This window comes from Alosa sapidissima, chromosome 10 (genome assembly GCF_018492685.1).
Source record: "Alosa sapidissima isolate fAloSap1 chromosome 10, fAloSap1.pri, whole genome shotgun sequence".
In the NCBI taxonomy this organism is placed as follows: Eukaryota; Metazoa; Chordata; class Actinopteri; order Clupeiformes; family Clupeidae; genus Alosa; species Alosa sapidissima.
The window spans coordinates 2,971,394-2,985,619 of NC_055966.1; the positions used below are offsets into that span (position 1 = coordinate 2,971,394).

A 14,226-nucleotide genomic window follows, 5' to 3' on the forward strand; every position below is an offset into this window, starting at 1 on the left:
TCCAAAACATTTGTCCAGATCAACACAAATTGGTTTACTAAACATAAAATATTTTTTCTGTCGTGGTTTTAGTTCCTTGAACTGAACTCCATAGAAAACCAGAACAAGCTTAAGAAGAACATGCAGAAGAGAGGTTGTAGATCGATCCAGAGTTATTCTGTACAGACGAATAGTCTCAAATGCCCTGATTTGCACCCTCCAACTTTATGAAATGTTAAAGGAGAAGACTAAGAACTCTTCTGGCAAAAGGGAGCTTTCCAAAAAATGAAATACAGGGAGCCCAATACTTCTGGCATATGTGTTTTTGTTAGAAATATTTTTTTCTTCATAAGGATTTTATTTTCCTTCACAAAATAAATGAGCTTCTTTTTAGTTTAGATTTTTTTACATCTTCTTTTGCTCATCTTTAGGTAAAGTCAGCTGTCAATAGCTTTGCCCAAAGCCTGAATTTGAGGTCTGTTTTTGTATCACATAATGCAAAAAATATACTTTGTGTATTATATCACAAAGCTGTAAAAGTGGTACATGTGGAAGTTGGAGTGCTTTTGCTACCAAGACTAAATGACTAAAGTTCATCAACTACAGGCCTTAAAGCCCCAAAATTGGCCCTAACCTGAGCAGGATGGCACCTGCCTTGGTCTGGTAATTGTGACTTACTACAGATCTCTTTAGTTTTGCACTGCCAAAATCTGTTATGTGAGCTACAGTACCGGTCAAATGTTTTGAAACACCTACTCTTTCATATTTACTATTTCACAACACTGAAAATTCAAAAAGTTTCAATAACACATGCACGGTTATAGTAAACAAAAAAGTGTACACAAAGGTAAATGTTTTATAATTTTTATATTATATCTTCAAAGCAGCCACCTTTTGCTGTGATGACAGCATGATGATATGTTAATCTTTGCCACTTCCACACTGTTTAAGTTAAAGCAGTGTTTTAAGCTTGATTTTATCCCCAGCAGTTCATTCCACTAATGCCTTTACAAATTATTGGGAAATCCCATAGAGCAATTAGAATCAAACCTGCGTCACCTAGCTTGCACCCTACATTATCTGTAAATAAGATTTACACTGTTGTAGAATTAAAGGCAGTTAGTGGCGTCATTCCCTTGGAGATAAAGTTATCACATTGTTAACAAACTATTTAGCAGAATCACACTAATTCCATGGATTAAATACACACACCATCTATCAATACCTGTTCATTCACAAAACATTTTACATTGTACAAACACTAAAGTGTAGTACTGTACCATGAGTGTTATTTATGGGATTCGAATTTACTGGAGGAAGGTAATTAGGTACAATCTGTGAAGACTGGTTAATCCCATTGACACAAAGGGCAAGCTCTCACAGAATATTGAGAAAAGCCACATTGAGAAGGCTGGGACTTGTGCCATTGTCACCTCATGTGTCAATGAACAACACCTCGTTTGGATCTTAGTACATGGATTAGAGGGAAGGAAAGGGTAGATATACTGAACATTGCGACATGCAATTTGGCCATCTCAGGTCTGGTCCCATATCATGTGCAACAAGACCACATAAATATAATCCTTCTTTCTGACATACAAACATACCACAGCATTGGTCATTTTCCTATGGTTGTGAATTCTTTGGCAATGTCTAAGAGTTTTCAGGGAGTGGCTCTTGTTTGAATAGTCTTGCTTGGTGAACAGGTGTTTCCATTTGGCACAATTATGGAGGCTAAACTGTTTCAGGGCCTTAAACATTCTGGGAATGTTTGTCTAACAAAGTCAATTATATGGATTAAATTAACAGGCACGACCTGGAAGCCTCTGTGCTGCCCTTCAGTATAAAAGACTTGCCCTGATCCACATCCTGTGGCTCTCAATACAGCTAGACCCTTATTACTCTAAATAAAAGAAAAAATCACATTTTGTTTGTTTGTTTGCAATGACATTTATCTCACACAAGCGTTACACAAACATTAAGAAACACAGGCTAACTATATCACAGATTCAGGTGCAAACACTGTTACAGTATACAATGAAATGGAAAAAGAAGTCTAGCTTCCCAAGGTTATACAGTAAGCAAGATGTACAGTAAGTTAGATGTGAAAAACACCAATATCAAGTATTATTTTCATTTAATTTCTTGAACCAAATTACTGCAAATTAACTGCAGCCTTGGGATGCCAACAAACAACAAAAGCTATACATTTTAGATGTATAACTTTAGATGATAGATAAAAAAAAAAAAAATCAACTTGCAATGCTACTGAGTGAATAGTCATAGGACAATTTAGAGAATAAAAACACTGCATATGAACATATGAAGATTTTCAAATGTGTTATAAGTAAAAACAAAAAAAGATTCTGTTAAATATCATCCTTAATATTCAGAGACAGGTAACACCACCTCCTTCATGTAGTGCTGTAAGTCAAGTGAAGGATCTTCCAGGTCCAGGCTGAGGAACTTCTCCACCATACTGTGACATCTTCAAAATAGAATACAGCATCAACATCTTCAATTTAATAACAGCATTTCAATACACATATCTGCACAAACTGTCCTATTTTATGATTAGTGTTAGGCATAATATCATCAGGGATGCAAACTCATCACAGGTGAAAGGGTGTGGAGGGATCGGAGACTGAATCAGGACATCCCTAAAACAACTCAACTTTATCAAAACTATGACCGAAGAAATATGACCACCAGTCCTGCACATTCTCTCCGTAAAAATAAATCACACTTGTCAATTTGTCTCCATCTCATACTCCATCCCCTAATTTTGTGTATGTAAATGAGTGTGTGTTTGTTTTTGTGTATATGTGTGCTTCTGTGTGTGTGTGTGTGGGGGTTGACTTGTGAGTGTGTGTGTGGGGGTAATGGTGTGTGTGTGTGTGTGTGTGTGTGTGTGTGTTTATGTGTGTGTGTGTGTGTGTGCGTGCGTTTATGTGTGTGTGTGTGTGCGTAGCTGATATGGCCTCCCATGAACAGAATTCCATGAAACTTGCCATGCATTCAGAGGGTGTCCTAATGATTCTACACTTCATTTTTGTGCAGTTTCGAACCTGTCAGCCACAGATACCTGCAATTACAATGCCTCATTTTTACCTTTTTTATTTTTAACTAGGTGGCGCTATACCTCAAATGAGTGGATATAGGATGTGTTGACATGGCCAACATACCAAAAATAATTTGGTCATCCTAGGCCCTACGGTTCTTGAGATATTCACAGAAAACTGTGTCCGGCCTACCCTCCTTTCGGAGGGCCCAGTGCGGCGGGTGGGCGATGGATCAAAACGAAAAACAATAGTTCATCCTTGTGGGGCTACATCGGGAAAACCTCCCTCCCCCACCTACAGCATTTTCATTTAGTAAAAATTTGCATCCCTGAACAATAGCAGGCCTAACTGAGAACAGATCTGGATATTTCAAGGTTCTTATCCTGTCTCTTACTTGATATTATGCTGATCATTGGTAGGCCGGTCGATGCGTTTGATGGTCTTCCCTGTTCTATAGAGCTCTGATACCTGTGTATACAATATAACATTATTTCTATTCTACTTTATTTCTACACAAATTTTGAAGTAGTGGGCACAAAGTGTTTTACAAAGTGAAATGATCAAAACAATCAAAAAGAAATAGAAAGGTAGCTAAGCAATATGTAAGTTATTCATAACATGCAATAAATGTGGAGGGCGCTGTATATAAATGTTTTTAAATGGGACAGCAAATCTAATGAGCTGGGCTAGCGTGCAGTAGCCTGAAAGTTGTCGGTTCAATTCCCGGTTTCCACTGTTGTGCCCTTGAGCAAGGCACTTAACCCCAAGTTGCTCCGGGGACAATGTGATCCCTTGTAATATAGCTGACATAATATGTAAGTCACTTTGGTCAAGTGTCTGCTAAATGTAATGTAATGTACAGTAATGTAATGTAAAGCAGGAGGACCGATGAAGCCCAGCTGAGGGTATGGATTTTCACTTATTTAAGATGGGGATAAGTTACAAAACTTCTTTAAAGATGGTAGCATTTAGTGTGCCATATTGCATTAAATGATATACCATAGAGTGCTACACTGCATCGTCCATGATAGTAATAGGTATGTTAAGGTAATTGGGGGCCAAGCAGCGAAGCTGCAAAGGCACCCATTGTGTTTGTACATGTTCTTATTGTTATGTTTCCGTCACTGGAGTCTATTAGCAGCCCATAGAACCATCTGGTAAAAAGTTGGGAAATTTGGCACACTGATTGGGGACAGTCCAATGATTAATTTCACCAAGTTTCATGTCGGCATCTAGAGCGCTCTAGCACCACCAACTGGTCAAAGTTGGACATGCGTTCACACACGTAAGTTTTGACCATACCTGCTAACACTCCCGTTTTTCTCGGGTTTCTTCCGTATTTCAAGGTCATCTCCCATCGCCCTCCCGTTTTGTTATTTCTCCTGGAAAACTCCTGGAATTTGCATGACCATCAAACTTCTTTTTAAAATTATGGATCCATTCATTTTTTGTTAGTCTGACATTTCCCAGGTTGCCAAATTGTGTATGACATACACCCTGCACATAGCCTACACAATGACTTACGTTGAATTTCAACCCTTTTGTAATAAAACCTCCCAAATAAGAAAGCGGGTGCACACTGTGCAGCCACTGAGTCTCGCAAGTAAGCGGGCTAGTTGAATAGCCTAGTTTGTGAAATTGTTAAAGAATAAATGTTGTGATTATTCACATTATCACATTATAACTGTTATTGAGTGTGTAACTGTTCTTGACTGTTGTTGATACACAGTAGGCAAATTGTGTCCTCGGAACATAATCAGACAGCAGATTAAGAGTTTTGGACGTAGGCTGCAGGCAGCAAGTGGATACATAACAGGCATGCGTATCTTTTTCGTTAAGGTAAAAGCAATGACCGAAATGCAGTGTTGATGAAACATGTTAAATATGCAAACACTGATTCTGATATATATATATATATATATATATATATATATATAAAATATGCCTAGATATAACCCCACCCCTCTTGTTGCATCTCCTTGTGGAGAGCCAGGGCTCACACCCATGTGGGGCTTAACTGGGTCATCAGCTGGGGACCACCAGTCACTGACATTTCGCTCCTTTAACCCCAGTTCGTCTCCTGGTGGCGGGGCTATGTCCATCTCCTGCTGATGTCCTAGGTGTTGTCCAACCCCAACTCCTACATTTCCTCCTCAACCACAACCAAAAGCTGCCTCTCTGTCTCTTCAGTCAGCCCTTCAAGGCTTTTCGGTGTTTTTGCCACGGTGATGCCCATGTCCCGGAGTATCCGGGGAATATATCGTAACACCCCCAATTATCACCACTTTTGTTCAGAAATTCTAAAACAACGATGTTTTTTAACACTTCAAAATAACATTTACTAAATTAACCTTACATTTTTCAGTAGCCATAGGTGTGTAGATTTGAACAAAATCTGGTTTGGTTCTTAATGGGAGCATTTACTGCCTGAAATATCCGATTTTGTTTACCACGCTCGGAGTTATAGTGCTGGCCTGATGGGTCGCCTATTTACACCGTTTCAACGGCACATGAACGGTTAGACCGAGAATTCTCATCATGAAATTCAAATTCCACTGGAGCTCCAAGCGGTTGTGTACACGCAGCCTTACAACACTGTTTACAGCTCTTCGAGTCACGGTAAAATGTCATTTTTGGTACATAGCTAATTTAGATACACCTATGTTGTGGGTGGTTGCGTTTCTTTAGGAGTCCGCTGTCTTGGTTTGTATAGAAATGGATATTAAGGGACACATACACGCAAGACGGTGGAAATACGGGACCGGTGGAAATAGGGGGAGTTACGATAGTTTTTTAAAAAGTGCCATTTTCAGCCATTTTCTAGGGCGTGTCTATCCATAATTGAAGAGGCATACAGTATCTCAGGAATAAAATAAGATATCAGGTTGAAATTGTCAAATGATCGTCAGAAGGCATGGGGCAATGTTTTGACAAAAAAAAAAAAAAAAAAAAAAGGCCAAAAACAATACCTGAAAGGTCATTGAATTGGATGTCTAAGAAGATGTGGGAACCTTAGCCTACTTACGTGGAATAGTGTAGCATTTGACAATGGTCAGGATTAGTTTTACTTCAAGTTTTACATAGTCTCACGACTGTATGCTAAAAAAATATAAAGACAAGTGTTGAATGTACTATTGCTGTGTCATCATTCATAAGGTTAATGCAAAAAAAGATATATGACGTGTGCTTGGTTCTACTTAAAATCCTTTGGGGTTGAATTTTGTATTGTCCATAATAAAGATATTTGTTGACCATTAATCATGGAAACTGAGAGACCGCAGTGATTCACCAAAGCTGACAGAAACAGGACATAACTGATTTTGGATGTCAGCCATAAGTCCGGTATAAACTCTAGGATTCTGACTATAGGTTTTACTGTATATATGGAAATAATGAAGTGAAGGATACAGGGGGATTGTGTATTAAGATCAGATGGAATGCATCTGTACTGTACCTCAATGCCTCTGTGCACGAGCTCTGTAGGGACACCAGCAAGCTTTGCAATGTTCGCTGCATAGCTGGACTGGCAGATACCCTCTTTCAGCTGGTAAAGAAATACCAAGTCTTCTCCATCGATGGCAGTCTCAAAGGTCTGCATGTATACACACCAAAAAAACTAAATATAAAGTGCAACCTGGTGATGTAGCTGATGATGTTAACGATAAAGTATGATGTTGTATCAAATGAAGATCTGATACGTCTGACTGCTCACCGCTTTCTATCTAACGTTACCGATCAGCTGACATTGAGGCTACTCCTTAATAGTCCAGACACTCCAACTTTATTATCTGTCTCCTTTCTTAAGATCATACCAATCAGTGTGACTAAGACATATGTACCAGCTTGAAAGATATGATGTTCATAATGATAATGAGTGCCAGTTGCTGGTATAGACTGATGTACCTAAATTAGTTTTAGAGTAAAAAACGATGTATTTGCCATTTATGTGTGATGAACATCACAACACCCATATTTGTGACTTCACAATCATGTTTTTAAATCTGTCTTACCACAAATAGGCTATGTGATAAATTGTGATACATTTGCAATGAAATGAAATGTGTTCTGTGTAGTTTTTTAGTATAAAATATTCAAAAATGTTCCAAAACAGTAACAGACTGGGAAGAAGAAACTGTTACGCCGTAATGTCAAAAACACATGCTTTTTGTTGCCCAGATATCCACTACCTTGCAAATCAGCAAACCAGTGTTGGGTCAGCTCTCTTGTAATATCACATAGGGCAGTGTATCAATGGAAGAGTTTATGTGCCTGCATTCGAGACAACTTGCATCCCACAGAATTACACTATACTATGCTCCTTTCATAGCTTGTAATTAATATATTGTAATTATTTTTAATTGCTTGAAAACCCTAATAATAAGTATTTTTGAAAAACAACAATATTGCAAAAATGAACATACACATAAACCATACTAACCAGTAGGGAGAGCAGTGGGGAGGAGGGCAGCAGGTCAAGCTGCAGCAGGCTGTGAAAGTTGGTGGCTAGGAGCACATGTGGGCACTGATCTGCTGATCTATTGAGCCAGTCACTGATACATGCTGCAAGCAAAGATAAGCCATCCACCTTGGGGTGGGCGATATGGACAGAAAATCATGTTATTCTGTGATAACAATAATTAGTCGATATCCTTTAAAAATGTGTTTTTAAAAGTCTGAGTTACTTTACAGCTCATTATTTATGAATAGCATCATTACAATAATAACCAATAACCTGTGTTTTTTTTAACCAAATCAACCAATGCATTGTCACATGTCTATGACACATTTCCAATTCTGCCCCCATTTGTATGGCAATGGCATAGTGAAGACAGATAACAGTTTCCCAACACAAAGTCTGAAGCTGAAGTTCCTTTCAAACCTGCGTTAGCTTATGGCTAATGCATATGGGAAATCCCATAGATGGTCAATATAATAGTGCAAAAGTCAGGCCAATAAATGATAAGATGGTGAGCATAATTGATAAAAGTAGATATTTCGAGTGAACTTCAGTCCATTTACAAGATAGATAGATAGATAGATAGATAGATAGATACTTTATTGATCCCCAAGGGGGAATTCAAGGGTCTCAGTGGCATACAGACATCACACACAACATGCACTTACAGCAGAAATGGTAAACATAAGTATAAGTATAAACATATAACTAAACTCCACTGTACAATAAAGACAGTAGAAGATAAGAAAGATAAGAAAACTAAATACTAAATACACTATATAAATTAAATTAAGAAAGTCCAATGTGCTTGAGGGTGATCAAGCATAAGACGCTTGTAGTGACAGGGCCGGGACTGGTAAGGTGCTAAAGGGAGTGAGTGTCATGGTGAAGGTGCAAACAGTAGTCCAACCATAGTCCTTAGTTATGTGTACATGGCAAGGTGCTCAAGAGAGTGAGTGTCATGGTGAAGGTGCAAAAAGTAGTCCAACATTAGTCCAACAGTGCAAGAGTAAGGTCTAAAGACCAGCATAAATAATATGGACAAATAGGAGAGTAAAGTATAATGTAGACATAAAACCCAGATATTCTTTAGAACGTTCATTTCTCAACATTCCTGTCACACCAGTGTGACGGTACTCCTTTAAGGGTTAAGCAATCTGCCTATCAACATCCATTACACTATCCAAATTCAACTTTTAAACTATATACTCTGTCTCAGGCTTTAAGCATACAATCTGGTTCTATTAAGACTACAGATTCTGTTCCTATTTCCTCTGCCCACAACTGTTTCAATAAATAAATGTCCTCACTACAACAATTCACTATTAAATAATTTAACTATTTAAACTACTCAACTATTTAACTGTTTAGACATTTCAACTGTCAGTTGTTATCAACTATGACTCCTGCCAACTGTTTCCAAATAAAAGTTTGTTTTGCATTTTATGTTAATATACAGTATATTTATATTTTCATGCACTGGTAATTTCCTCGAAATTACATTTTCTAGTTCTTCTTATTTTTCTTCTAACGCTTTTTGTGCGTTTAATACAGCTTCAACTGTTTAATGTAGAAACTTCATTCAAACTGCGTTGCATGGTCTTACTTATGTGACTTTGGCTATGTATTTTTCAACTTTCTAACTTTTATACTTTTTAAACTATTAATTAAAAACTACTAAAATGTCCCCATTGACTTAACATTAGATTATGACATCACAATAGCAATTAGAATCCTATGCCAGGTGTTCAGGCCACCTGGAGCAACTGTCTCTGGCTTTAAGCATACAATATGGCCAGAGACGGTTGATAAAGCGAGACGATTCATAAGAGGGTAAATTCTGGCACGTTGTGACGTGGGGTTCGAAGCGGTCACGCCCATTTAGGAGACTAGCGGGAGGTCCAGTGTCTATGTATTCCTATGGGAGAAATGAACATTTTCACGGAATATGACCAATCCCTTAGCCCTACATTCAGCGATGTAAGTTTTGAACCCATTTTCTAGAAGCCACATGTCTCTCTAACATTCCGACATTGAAACTGTTTTTTCCAACGAAACAAATAAAGACAAAAATAGCTTTGTTCGTGATCTGTCACTGTCTCCTCAAAGCTCTGGTGCACAGCCACCTGTTCTCAGAGGCTCTAGACACAGAGATGGTTGATAAACTAACCTAACATATTTTTTGCTAGAACTAGTAGACTTTCACAAAGTTGCTGAACATATGTTATTTCAGGTTTGTTTGCAACAATATATAAATTTAACCAAAGTTCTTAGCTGCTAGCTAGCTAGCGAACATTCCCATTCACTTTCCATTTACTGTGCTAACGTTAGCTAGATAGCTAGCTAGCTCGGTTAACGGGGGGAAATGAAATTATTAATTTCGTGTCCGAAAGAGTGTTTCATTGGCATCACACACAAACAATGACTGTAAAATAGTATACAAAATTATATGTATATGTTATTATTGCTTATTCAGAGAAAAGTTTATGTTTTGACACGCCTATTTAGGAGTCCAGAACTAGTGCCATTTCGTTCCATTGGTGAATCGTCTTATGATTCATCTTAGTTAACTATAGAATCTTTGATATGGCTGTATTAAGACTACAGATCCTGTTTAACTGCTTCCTGTGCCCTTCCTTTAAACTAACCAACTTTTTAACTGTTCAACTGTTATCAACTGTTTAACTGTTCAACTGTTGTAACTGTTTGTCAACTATGACTCCCATCAACTGTATCCTCTGCCTTAAACTGTTTCAAAATAAAAGTCCTCACTAGCTAGTTAGCTAGTTAGCATCATTAACATTGTTTACATAGTTAGCATTTTAGCATAACTGCTAAAAATGAATAGCTAAGTTAGCTGAGTCACATGGTTAGCATAGTTAGCATGTTAGTAAAACTGCTAAGCCTTTAAACTATTTGTCTATCAACACGCATTAAACTTTCAGTCTGTCAACAACTTTTAAACTATCTACATTTAACTTTTAAACTTTCAACATTCATTAAACTATCTGTCTATTAAACTATCTGTCTATTAACAACTGTTAAACTATCTACATTCAACTTTTAAACTGTCTACTTCTAAACTATCAACTTTTGTTAAGCTATGCTATGTCTGTCCTAGCTTCATTTTCATGCACTCGTAATTCCCTTGAATTACATTCTCTAGTTACAGTGCATAAAAATGCACTGTACTGTTCTTCCTAGGCTTCTTATTACAGTGCATGAAAATGCACTGTACTGTTCTTCCAAGGCAACAACTTCTTATTATTATTCCGCTTACCACTTTTTCAGTACGCAATTTCTCTTGAACAGTTTAACTTAGAAACTTCATTCAAACTTTGTAACGTTGGTCTTCAAACGGACCAAGCTGCTATGTCTTTTCAACTTTGAAACTTTTATACTTTTTAAACTATTAAAGAAAAACTTTTTAAAAATCCCCATAGACTTAACATTGCCGATTGTGACATCATAATACGGCCGTTAAGCAATTAGAATCCTATGGCAGGTGTTCAGGCCACCTGGATCAACTGCCAGTCTCAGGCTTTAAGCATACAAACTGGCCCTATTAAGACTACACATCCTGTTCAACTGCTTCCTCTGCCAAAAACTGTTTCAAAATAACGTCCTATTAATAAGTCCTCACTACAACATTTCACTGTTAAACAATTTAACCCTTAGAACCCGATTGACGCAAAGTGCGTCAAAAAACACACCCTTTCTTCTCTGTTACATTGCTCCGCGACTGTTCATCGCAGCGATATGAAACCTTTATTGCATGACAGAGAAGAAGTGGGGCTTTCCAAAGAGACTATGCACTTGTCTGTACGATCAAGTATGAAAATTGTAAAAAATCATGAAATTAAATCAAATTGCATCATATTTACAGTCTATACTTCTCTGCGTTCACCTGCACACGCATTACTCTCGTTTGAATTACTCGCGAACCCATGATCGCATAGATATGGCAAGCATATCAGATGAAAGAGGAGACACAGGGCTATCCATTGGTACCATTTGGTACCAAAGCATGCACACATTGAAGGACCGCAGCCTCCTCAGGAAGTACAGCCTGCTCGGTCCCTTCTTGTAGAGTGCATCAGTGTTGGATATTTTCACAATTGAGGTAGCGTCTGAATCCTTGGAGCATCCCGAGTTCATCTACCCCTATCCCGTCACTTTCCGCCATATTGGACCTCCGCCATATTGGATTTAGTCCAAACTCTACGAAAAGTTTCAGTGGTTACAAATTTCATCCGATTTTCACAGAACTTGGCGGAGATGATCTTCAGACCGAGCCGCACAAACGATACTTGACAGATTTTTTATTTTCAAGTTTGTTTGCCCGTGACAGCCAATCACACATGGTGACGATGCCGCCTAACAGGAAGTGGGCTAAAATCTCAGCTACGCTTTAATGTATGAAGTCCAAACTTGGTACAGGGACTTGGTATCTGATTGTGAGGACACACTAGGAAATTGCCATTATTTAGCCTCTATAGGGGGCGCTGCAATACAGGAAGTGAGCTTGTATCTCAGCAACGCTTTGATGTACGAAGTCCAAACTTGGTATATGGACTTGGTACCGGATTGTGGGGATGCACTAGGAAATTGGGGTCATTTGGCCTCAACAGGGGGCGCTGCAATACAGGAAGTGAGCTTGTATCTCAGCAACGCTTTGATGTATGAAGTTCAAACTTGGTACAGAGACTTGGTATCTGATTGTGAGGACACAGTAGGAAATTGGCATCATTTGGCCTCTATAGGGGGCGCTGTAATACAGGAAGTGGGCCCATATCTCAGCAACGCTTCGTTGTATGAAGTCCAAACTTGATACATGGACATATTAGCTGATTGTGAGGACATGCAAGGAAAGTGGTCTCATTTGGCCTCTAGGGGTGTTGCAATAAAGAAAGTGAGCTCACATCTCAGCAAAAAATACTTGGTGATGTAAGTCAAATCACCAAGTATCAAATTTAAATCTATCAATGGTCATTAAATGTAATCTAATTTGAAGTTTAAATCAATGTGATTTGAACTTTGAATTACGTTAAACTTACGTTATGTTAAATCAATTGAATAAGAAGTTGAATTAATTTGAAGTCATACATTACATTTACATTTCCCTGTTGTTTTCATTTAGAATGAGACTTAGGCTACGTTTATACGATGACGATGAAAAGAGAAGACGCAGAAGTGGCGTATCAAGTGGCGTGTCATTTTTTTATTCACGCTTAGACGAGCATTCTCAGGGGGAAATCTTTGTTTATACGAAGACGCAAGAGTATGTGATATTCGATTGGATATGCATTCCAGACCGCTGGGTGGTGGTGTGATAGAACCCCGGTATGTCCGCGAGCATGCACGTAAATGTCATTTCCTGGCGGCTCTGAAGAAAAACTTCGTGTGGACTGACGAGGAGGTCGAACTACTCCTCTATTCAACGCTGACATACGAAACTAATAAGCTGCATCAAGGAGTCGATTGGGAGTCATGCCAAACAAAATATTCGGACATTAGAGCAGTTTGAAGATCTGTGGGATCGATATAGTCAGACATGTTTGTTTACTTTTACAGGCTTGTGCATGGGTGTGACATAATATATAGGGTTCGACATCACGCGCAGACATTATAATTTGACAGTTTAGCCGTTTAAACGGAGAGGCAACCCGGGTCGTCTTCAAAACTCTACACTCTGGAAGGAGTCTTCAGATTTTTGTGTCTTCAAGCCCCGATGGCAGGGTCGCCGTGTAAACGAATGGCACTTATGATAAAATATTTTGTCGTCTTCCTTCGCAATCGTTCTCGCATAAACGGCCCCTTAATATTTCAGCCTCATGCAATTCCGTGCGCCACCATTTAATTCGCTTTTAAAACGCTTTTACTTTGGACTTTGGTGTTTAGGTTGTACTGTCACCTGTCAATCATGCTCTGTCCCCCGCCCCCCCTCCACTGAATCTGAGTCGATTTATCAGGTTTCCCCCCAACTTCATCACCATCACCAGAGCCTTCGTCTTCGTCGAGCCTACTAGCAGAGCTAAAAAGTATGTCAACACTAAAATTCACCTGATTTTGAAAAAACACAGCGATATGATGTCAATTTACTTACCTCATGTAGTTCGGCTCCTGCCTCAGACTCAGACGAAGGCTCTGGTGATGGTGATGAAGTGGGGGGGAAACTGGGAAACTATTGCGAAAGACCTGATAAATCGACTCAGATTCAGTGGAGGGGGGGCGGGGGACAGAGCATGATTGACAGGTGACAGTACAACCTAAACACCAAAGTCCAAAGTAAAAGCGTTCGAATTAAATGATGGCTAGGGCTGCACAATTAATCGAATTTTAATCACGATCAGGATTTTGGCTTCCCACAATCAAATTTGCGTGATCGAGCGATATTTCAAATGCGTGCTCTACCCATAGAACCAACCTGGCAACCCATAGAACGCTCCGCTACAAAACAAATCAAGCGTTCCTTAAACCTGTCTGACCATGTGCCTGCATGCAGCCTACCAATGACAGCTGTTCCCTGCACTGTTCAGCCTGATGCACTGTGGACTAGTGACATTATGTTGACTATTAGTAGGCTAGTTAGACTATACAATAAACGACGATCAAAAATCAAATGTGTGGCACAGCAGAAGGCCAAGAGCTTGTCCCTCGAAGCGGATCATCCATTGTTCGAAAATATTTCTGATTTCAGGCAAGTTAACCAAAAATATAAGCAAAGCA

The 14,226-nt window shown here is 38.8% G+C and overlaps 2 protein-coding genes across 11 annotated transcripts in view; one reads left to right on the forward strand and one right to left on the reverse strand.

Moving 5' to 3' along the window:
* Positions 1-14,226, forward strand: part of lypc (ly6 domain containing, pigment cell) — a 161,874-nt gene that overhangs the window by 21,333 nt on the left and 126,315 nt on the right. The window lies entirely within an intron of this gene.
* msh5 (mutS homolog 5) overlaps positions 1,923-14,226 on the reverse strand; it is a 115,128-nt gene continuing 102,824 nt past the window's right edge. For 9 of the 10 annotated variants that reach the window (XM_042107491.1, XM_042107496.1, XM_042107490.1 and 6 more), the window contains 4 exons: positions 7,480-7,626; positions 6,496-6,633; positions 3,436-3,509; positions 1,923-2,467 (listed from right to left, as the gene is read on the reverse strand). In XM_042107491.1, coding sequence (XP_041963425.1) covers positions 2,362-2,467; positions 3,436-3,509; positions 6,496-6,633; positions 7,480-7,626 — 465 coding nt within the window. In that variant the 3' untranslated portion in view covers positions 1,923-2,361. Of the gene's footprint in view, positions 2,468-3,435; positions 3,510-6,495; positions 6,634-7,479; positions 7,627-14,226 lie in introns of those variants that run through there. The other variant, XR_006034698.1, reaches the window with a different exon arrangement.